Below are 9059 nucleotides of genomic sequence, written 5' to 3' on the forward strand. Positions count from 1 at the left end.
TCTCAATCACCATTGCCCAGAGACATCTAGTGGTCGAATATCTTGTGAACAAATCAGTTGATATGAAAACTAACCCCATGTCATATCTTTGTGTTCTCTTCCCTCATCTGAGTGTCCATAAACTAGGGTTCGAAACCTAATGTTAGTCCCTTTGATTGCTTGTGATGTTGTAGTATGTAGATGAAAATCATCATTTTATTCGATCAAAATCGATGGAACAACCGTGGCCGGCTGCTATATATCTTACTAAACATCCGTTCATCTGTTCTTTGTGCTTCTTTAAGCCATACGACTATAACCGAGTTTCCCCTTTTTGGTGCTCATTTGCTGTTAGTTTTTTGTTGATATTAGACCACTTAATTAATTGGTGCCAAATCTCCATTGGTGTGCCATGTGTCTAGTCAGCAAACATGTTTCTATTCATGCTTTGAGATTTAAAAATTGGTTTATATGAGTTAAGGCTCTGTAAATTTTGATAGCAAATCAGTAGATACTTGCATAACCGATGAACTACCAAAAACACTATGGTTGATTCATGTTAGCGTAGTTCCATCTAATTATGTATTACAAACATAGCCGCTCCAACTTGCAATCTGTGCTGAGATGAATTGAAGTGTGCGGTTCTACTTTGGAATTATTCCATTATGGCATATATAGATATCGCAAATTGAAAAATCATATCATGTATCCGTATAACACTTTCACCGACAGTTACTACAACTTATAAGGTGAACACACATGAACAGCTAACATTGGCTTTCTCACAAAAATGGAAAAAGGAAGAAGAAATAAATATATCTAACATTGTCCAGTATATGATGATGTTGTTTATCATACTTGGGAATGCTAAGGCTGCTTCAAAATGTGTACATGATAGTCTGAAAATGCGAGCTCAGCAGAAACTCGGAGCTCATCAACTCGGCATCATTCAATGCCAATCCAGTGTACTGCTACGATCGGCTGATGATGACAGTCTAACCGGTGCTGAGCAGCCGGTAGGAGTTCCCCCTGGGGAGGCCGTACCTCCTCCTCCCCGCCGCCATCTGCATCTCCTCCTCGATCTGCTCCAGCACCCCGGCGAACGCCTCAGAGTTGCAGGGCAGCTCAAGGGGCCCTGTGGCTGCGTAACCAAACATCTCCTCGGCCTCCGCCAGAAGCACCCGGAACAACGGGTGGTTCACACACTCCGTCCTCACAATGAACCGCTGCCTGCCCATGCCGACGTACACTGAGAAGCAGCCCTCCGCTGGCTTGCTGTTCCTTGCCGTCGTACTCCAGCACTGGTCCAGTGCCTTGGTGATCAGCCCGGCCTTCCCCGTCGCCGACCTCTCCTCAGCCATCCCCTTGGTGCGCAAAACCTCACAGGCCATGTAGTCGCAAAAGTTTGCAATTAATGTAGAACAAGCTTGGAATTGGGGGATTGGAGGAGAGAGGTGGGATGACATATATAGACAGATCAACCAAGACATGGTCTCTTGGTTGAAAGGCCGTGTTTTGAAATGTGAAGCTGGTGAGACCGTGAGAGTGGCCCAAAAGGGCTCTCTTTTTCGCGAATACGCAAAAGGACTTTGCTCATCACTCACTAAAGAACAAAGGGAAATAGATGGAAATTAATGAGACAATTATTGCACATATAGAATCAAGAGTTGCACCTTATTCACTGGAACTGCACCTTGTTGTTTTAGTAGCATTTGTACTATAATACTTTAGTGATCTAAACACTCTTATATTTGTTTACAGAGGGAGTACAGTACTAATACTTATTAGTATGCTAATTAGGGTGCGATTTGGCAGCCTCGGAAGGTTAACCTAATGAGGAGGAGCTAGCTGTGACTGTGAAGGAAGCTGGTCTGTGTGACATCATGCCATCATGGTCGACTTGGAGCTAGCTACATGCCACTGGCGTGGTGTCATGGCAATAATGCATTAGATTTAGTCGCGGGTTTAATCTGATTAGTCCTCTCTGACCTCCGCTTGCTGCATGATTGGGATTAGTTTTGAGGTGTCTAACTCCCCAACCACAAGGGTCGTTTAGCTTAGCATTAGGCGCTCGTAGAGGCTTGTTCGATGGGTTCAGACTTGAAACTTTATGTCATCAACACACTGAATTTGACATTTGGATCTTAATAATGCACGAACTACACTTGTTTGGATAGTGTTTAATAGTATTTGATGCGTGTGTGGGGTGTGTCTTGAGCTTATTGCTTGAGCCCTGCTGAACTCCGAACCGCCGTTGCCTAGAGACATTCAGGGGACCAATGTCTTGTGGACACATCAGTTGACATGCAAACGAGCCCCATGTCGTATCTTTGTGTTAACTTCCCATGTAAGAGTATCCATAAATTAGGGTTCTGAACCTAATGTCAGTCCCTTTGATTGCTTGTGATATAGTATCTGTTATTATTACGAAAATCATCATTTTATTCGATCAGTCAGTTGATGAAACAACTATGGCAGGTTGCTATATATCTTACCGAACAAGTGTTCATTTGTTCTTTGCATTTCTTTAAGCCACACGACTATAACCGAGTTTCCCCTTTTTGGTCCTAGTCTGCTATTAGTTCTTGTTGATATTAGATCAGTTAATTAACTGATGCCGAACTCACTGATGTGCCATGTGTCTAGTCGGAAAACAAGTTTCTATTCATGCTTTGAGATTTAAGAATTGGACATACGAGTTGTCAAGTGGAGGCCCTGTGATACTTGCATAACAGATGAACTTCTGAAAGATAGTATGGTTTATTAATGTTAGTATAGTTCCGTCTAAATCACTTTTTTCTGAGAAACATAGTATGGAGACGCTCCAGCTTGCAATCAGTGTGAGATGAATTAAAGTGTGTGATTCTATTGTGGAATTATGGCAGTATGCCATACATAGTCATAACAAAACTTACAAATTCCATTGTGTATCTGACTATCTGTATAACACTTTCACCGGCAATTACTACAACTTAGGATGAGAACACACACTAACATCTAACAGTGCTTTCTCACAAAAGTAGAAAAAAGTGTAAGAAAGAAAAATATCTAATATTGCCTAGTATACCGTGATGTTGTTTACCATACTTGGAATTGCTGAAGTTGCTTCCAAATATGTACATGATAGTCTGAGAACATGAGCTCAACAGAAACTCAGAGCTCATCAACTCGCCATCATCCTATCCAATACAAATGGACATGCTACGACCGGCCAATGATGACAGGCCGGCCGGTGCTGAGCAGCCGGTAGGAGTTCCCCCTGGCGAGGCCATGCCTCCTCCCAGCCGACATCTGCTTCTCCTCCTCGATCTTCTCCAGCACCTTGGTAAATGCCTCGGTGTTGCAGGGCAGCTCAAGGGGCCCCGAGTCGGCATACCCAAACGCCTCCTCGGCCTCCTCAAGCAGTGCCCGGAACAGCGGGTGGTTTAAGCACTCCATCCGCACCACGAACCGCTGCCTGCCCGCACCGACGTACACTGAGAAGCAGCCCTCTGCCGGCTTGTTGTTCCTCGCCGTCGTGCTCCGGCACCGGTCCAGCGTCTTGGTGATCAGCCCGGCCTTCCTTGCTGCCGACCCCTTCTCAGCCATGCCCATGGTGCACAAAACCTCGCAGGCTATAGCTAGTTGCAAATTTGCAAAGAAGGTGTAGCAAGTTTGGAATTGGGAGGTGGGGATGAAAGGTATATATATATATATATATATATATATAGGCGGGTCAAGCAGGATGTGGTCTCTCGATCGAAAGGCCGTATTTGAAATCTGAAGCCTGTGAGAGCGACCCAAAGGCTTTCTTTTTCACGAATATGCAAGACTTTGCTCACCATTCTGTTCGAAAAAGAAATGGAATTAGTTGGACAATTATTGCACATTATAGAATCAATCCTTTGCACCTTAGTCGTTGAATCTTTGGAAGGATACAGCCTGTTGCTTTAGCAGCATTTGCATTATAATACGCTTTCATGATACACGCGTACAGTGGTAATCATGCTTAATGATATGTTAATCAGAGATTCAGAGTGTGATTTGGCTGCCTTGGAAGGTTAACCTAGGGGAGGAGCTAGCCGCGACTGTGGATTATGGAAGCGTATGTGACATCATTTCATCATGATCGACTTGGAGGTAGGAGCTGGAGGAGGGAGGGGGCCAATGGCGTGACGTCATGGCAAATAATGCATTTGATTTAGCCGCGGATTAGTTAATACTCTCTGCCCAGCGCTTGCTACATGCTTGGGGTTAGTTTTGAGGTGTCAAACTCCCCAACCACAAGCGGAGTTGTTTAGGTTAGCAGTAGCAACGGCGCATGCAACGCTCCAAACCGACCGTGCCCAGGGAGGCTTTGTTTGATGGGTTCAGACCTGAGACTTCACGTCATCAGCACTCCGAAATTTGACACCTAGATCTTAATGCACAAACTAGACCTGTTTGGATAGCGTTTGTCTAGATTTAATTAGGAGTACTATAGGTGAGTGTGTGCTGTGTCTTGAGCTTATTGCTTGAGCCTGCTGATCTTTTAGTTGCCATTGCCCAGAGACATTCAGGGAGCGAATGTCTTGTGGACACATCAGGTTACATGAAAACTGACCCAATGTCGTATCTTTGTGTTCTCTTCCCTCGTAACAGTGAGCATAAATTAGATTTGAAGCTTGATGTGAGCCCCTTTGGTTGCTTGTGATGTATCAGTAACTATTCCTTTTATTCAATCAATCCATGGAACAACCATGGCCGGTTGCTGTATATCTTCTCGGTTACAACATCTACTAAACAACTGTTCATTTGTGCTTTGCATTTCTTTTAGCCATATGAATATAACCGAGTTTCCCTTTTTTTGGTCATCGTCTGCTGTTATTTTTTGTTAATATTAAATCACTTAATATGCCAAACCTTCATTGGTGTGCCATACTGCCATGTGTTTAGGCAGCAAACATGTTTCTATTCCTGCTTTGAGATTTAAAACGTCTAAGGGGTTTCCTTTGGTTAGCAGAGCAGCCACGAAAGGCAGTCACTGCCATGTCAGCTGGCTTAAGAGCAATTCTAGCAGAGTCTTCATATGTGTCTGGTCGCTATAATAACCAGCCTGTTTGACGATTTTGGATGAAAATGCTGCTGCATAGTCATCATCCCACTCTGGATAGTCATAATTTATGGAGGTTGCTCCAAATCAAGCCCGCAAGCCTCCATATTTGGAGGCTGTGCGGCGTTGCTTTGAGATCTAAAAATCCCGAGGGGTTTTCTCTGGTTCGCAGAGCGGCCATGCAAGGCAGCCGCTCCCATGTCAATTGGTTTAAGGTGTGGAAGCCACTCTGCTTTGGGGACTTGGCGGCTTGGGTATCCTGGACCTTAGCATAGCGACGACTAGCCTCAGGGTATGTTGGTTGTGGAGGATGCGCACGGACCCCTCGGTCCATGGAGGGGTCTAGACCTCCAATTCTTCCATGGTGAGCATGAGGTATTCGCCTCATCCACCAAGATGGTGATTGGTGACAGAGCATATGCCTTATTCTAGGAGGATCGCTGGTTGGACAGTCATGACATTTCTAAATTTTTACCTAAGCTCCTTCTTATGGTCTCACTATGCACTGAAACAGCAGACCGTCAGAGAGGCCTTGATTGGCCATCGTTGGACCTCGAACATCAGGGGCCCCTGAGCCCTGTGGCCCTATGGCATACATCCAAGTCATGCAGATGGTAATTCAAGTGGCGTTGGAGACCGAACGGTCAATACACCACAAAGAGCTGCTACGATGCCCTCTTTCAGGGAGTGGTCAGCTCGAACTCCTGGAAGTTGAATTGGAAGTCTTGCCATTCTTCCCCCAAGGTCAACTTCTTCATGTGGCTTGCCTGTCAAGAACGACATTGGACAACCGAGAGACTGGCGAGACGCGACCTACAAAATGCACATAGCTATGTGCTTCGACTAGTCGAGGGAGACAACCTCACACCTTCTCACCAGTTGTTCTTTCTCGTGCATATTGTGGAACAAGGTGCTCTCTTGGATCCGGTCGACATGTGGACTAGTGGCAACAAGCAAGTCACTCCATCCAGAACGCTGCTACGAAGGGCATGCCCTCAATCATCATGTTGGTGTCATGATGCATCTGGAAGCAAACACGGTCAATTTGGACAACACTCTACTCTGCTTAGAGAGTCTCCTCGACACTATCAAGCCGGAAGCTCTAGGCAATGGCCAACGGCTAAAAAGGGGACGATGCCTACCGTTTAGTGGGATCATGTTGTAATTCTCTGGGTGTCACCCATATTTTTGGGCTTGTACAAACTCTTTTTTATCAATGCGTCGAGACACAAGTCTTTTTGCACTATTTGGATAAAAATTGACCAGCCTCGGTAATCCTGTGAGTAAATGGATTTGAAACAAATTTGGATAGAAAATTAGTACATACTTGTGAATGGATCAAGTACAGAAAACACTATGGTTGATTAATGTTAGCATAGTTTCACCTAAATCACCTTTTTCCAAAATACGGTAGAAACACAGACTGTGAGATGAATTGAAGTGTGCGATCCTACTTTAAAAAAAATTGAACCATGCAGGAGGACTGCATGTACATATTTTAAAATTACGATATTACGCCATATATAATCATCACAAAACTTACAAATTCTATCGTGTATCTGTATACCACTTTCACATACAATTGCTACAACTTAGGAGGAGAACACACATTAACATCTAACATTGCCTTCTCACAGAAATTGAAAAAAGAATAAAGAGGAAAAATATCTAACATTGCCCGGTCTATGGTAATGTTGTTTACCATACTCGGGAGCTAAGGTTGTTTTCAACTGTGTACATGATAATATGAGAATGCGAGCTCAACAGAAACTCAAAGCTCATCAACTCGGCATCATCCAATCCAAAGACATGTGTTACGACCGGCTGACGATCATAGGCCAGCCTGTGCCAAGTGACCGATAGGAGTTTCCCCTGAGAAGGTTGTGCCTCCTCCGCGCCACCATCTGCTTCTCCTCCTCGATCTTCTCCAGCACCTTGGCGAACGCCTCGGTGTTGCAGGGCAGCTCAAGGGGACCCGCGTCCGCGTACCCAAACGCCTCCTCGGCCTCCTCCAGCAGCGCCTGGAACAACGGGTGGCTCAAGCACTCCGTCCGCACCATGTACCGTTGTCTGTCTACACCGACATACACCGAGAAGCAGCCCTCCGTTGGCTTGTTCCTCGCCACCGTGCTCCGGCACCGGTCTAGCGTCTTGGTGATCAACCCGGCCTTCCTTGCCACCGAACTCTTCTCAGCCATGCCCATGGTGCACAAAACCTCACAGGCTATAGCTAGTTGCAAATTTGCAAAGAATTTGTAGCAAGCTTGGAATTGGGAGGTGGAGAGGAAAGGGGTGGAACGATTTATATAGGGGGATTGGCCAAAACGTGGTTTGTCGATCGAAAGGCCGTATTTGAAATCTGAAGCCAGTGAGAGCGACCCGAATGTTTTGTTTTTCACGGATACGCAAAAGACTTTGCTGACCATTCCGTTAAAAAAAGAAACAAAACAGATGGAGATTAGTTGGACAATTATTGTGCATATAGAATAAATCCTTGTGCCTTACTCGTTGAATCTTTGGAAGGATGCACCTTGTTGCTTTAGTAGCAACTAGGATCTGTACTCTAATACGTTCCATGACACACGCGTACAGTAGTAACCATGCTTCACATTATGTTAATCAGAGATCTAGAGTACGATTTGGCAGCCTCGGAAGGTTAGCCTAGTGGAGGAGCTAGCTAGCTGCGACTATGGATTGTGGAAGCATGTGTTACCTCATTCCATCATGGTCGACTTGGTCGACTTGGAGCTGGAGGAGGGGCCAATGGAGTGGCGTCATGGCAAATAATGCATCATATTTAGCCACGCATTAGTTAATCCTCTAATCCTCTCTGACCAGCGCTTGCGGCATGATTTGGTTTAGTTTTGAGGTGTCAAACTTCCCAGCCACAAGCGGAGTTGTTTAGGTTAGCAGCAGTAACGGCGCATGCAACGCTCCAAACCGACAGTGCCAAGGGAGGCTTTGTTTGATGGGTTCAGACTTGAGACTTTACGTCATCGGCACTCTGAAATTTGACACCTAGATCTTGACGCACAAACTACCCTTTTTTGGACAGTATTTGTGTATTAGTGGACAGTGTTTGTCTAGATTTAATTAGGAGTACAATAGATCCGTGCATGTGGTGTGTCTTGAGCTTATTGCTTGAGCCTGCTGATCTTTGAGTTGTCGTTGCACAGAGACATTCAGGGAGCGAATGTCTTGTGGACACATCAGGTTACATGAAAACTGACCCTGTCGTGGTTCTAACTCTGACAGTGATGTAGGGGGGTGAGTATGGAGAGGCTAGATCCTAGCTATTGGGAAGTTGTTACACGCGAGGTTTACGAGTTCAGGCCCTTTTCGGAGGAAGTAATAACCCTACGTCTCGGAGCCGGAGGCAGTCGACTGGATTATGCGTGTATGGATTACAGGGGTGCGAACCCTTCCTACTGAGGAGGGGGGTGGCTTATATAGAGTTCGCCGGCCTCCTCCTGCCCTCAGTAATGCAGGGTTTAAGGTACATTTAAGATTGGGCGTTACTGGTAACGCCTCTAATAAAGTGCTATAATGACCATGAAGACTACTTAACAGCTGACCGTTTGCCTACGGAGTGACTGTAGGTCTCCTGGCAGTCGAGTGATTAACTTCATGGTCGAGTGGTAGCTTCTTGGTCGAGTGTCTTGAACCTGTTGAGTGGGGTACCTTCAAGTCGATTGATAGGTGATTTCCTCAAGGGATGTCCTTGGGTAGGGCTCTTTGGACGGGTCCGTGCCCCTACCCTAGGTACATAGCCTCATCATTAGCCTCCGAATGGATCGAGGATAGAGTGGGGAAAGAGTTGGGGATCCTTTCCGACTGGCTCTTTGGGGCCGTACGAGTGCCTCGTTTAGGGTCAGTTGTCACGGATGACGTCATCAATCTCTTTTAGTCGCCTTGATCCATTCCAGGCCCTTCGTCGAGTGAATATCTTTGCTTGCGACATGCCGAGTGTTGGTGCGAGCGGGATACTCTGTTTTTGGCAAGTGGTTCT

At 45.7% G+C, this 9059-nt stretch overlaps 3 protein-coding genes across 3 annotated transcripts; all 3 read right to left on the minus strand.

The window, feature by feature from the left end:
• Positions 1-707: 707 nt before the first annotated feature.
• LOC125556352 (auxin-responsive protein SAUR50-like) lies at positions 708-1556 on the minus strand. Its single transcript, XM_048719102.2, has one exon. The coding sequence runs from the start codon at positions 1467-1469 to the stop codon at positions 975-977; it is 495 nt and encodes a 164-aa protein (XP_048575059.1). The 5' UTR covers positions 1470-1556; the 3' UTR covers positions 708-974.
• Positions 1557-2820: 1264 nt separating this feature from the next.
• Positions 2821-3652, minus strand: LOC125556353 (indole-3-acetic acid-induced protein ARG7-like). Its single transcript, XM_048719103.2, has one exon. The coding sequence runs from the start codon at positions 3571-3573 to the stop codon at positions 3181-3183; it is 393 nt and encodes a 130-aa protein (XP_048575060.1). The 5' UTR covers positions 3574-3652; the 3' UTR covers positions 2821-3180.
• A 2920-nt stretch (positions 3653-6572) lies between these two features.
• LOC125556354 (auxin-responsive protein SAUR19) lies at positions 6573-7357 on the minus strand. The gene is given in 2 exon segments (XM_048719104.2): positions 6573-6917; positions 6919-7357. Coding segments are annotated over 2 exon segments (372 nt in total). The 5' UTR covers positions 7255-7357; the 3' UTR covers positions 6573-6881.
• Between the last annotated feature and the right edge of the window lie 1702 nt (positions 7358-9059).

The sequence above is a fragment of the Triticum urartu genome, chromosome 5A (assembly GCF_056163025.1).
Source record: "Triticum urartu cultivar PI428250 chromosome 5A, HENAU_Tu73, whole genome shotgun sequence".
In the NCBI taxonomy this organism is placed as follows: domain Eukaryota; kingdom Viridiplantae; phylum Streptophyta; class Magnoliopsida; order Poales; family Poaceae; genus Triticum; species Triticum urartu.

What these genes read in the sequence shown, in the direction of transcription:
- LOC125556352 (XM_048719102.2), bottom strand. Translation starts at nt 1,469, where the DNA reads ATGTCTTGGTTGATCTGTCTATATATGTCATCCCACCTCTCTCCTCCA.
- LOC125556353 (XM_048719103.2), bottom strand. Translation starts at nt 3,573, where the DNA reads ATGGGCATGGCTGAGAAGGGGTCGGCAGCAAGGAAGGCCGGGCTGATC.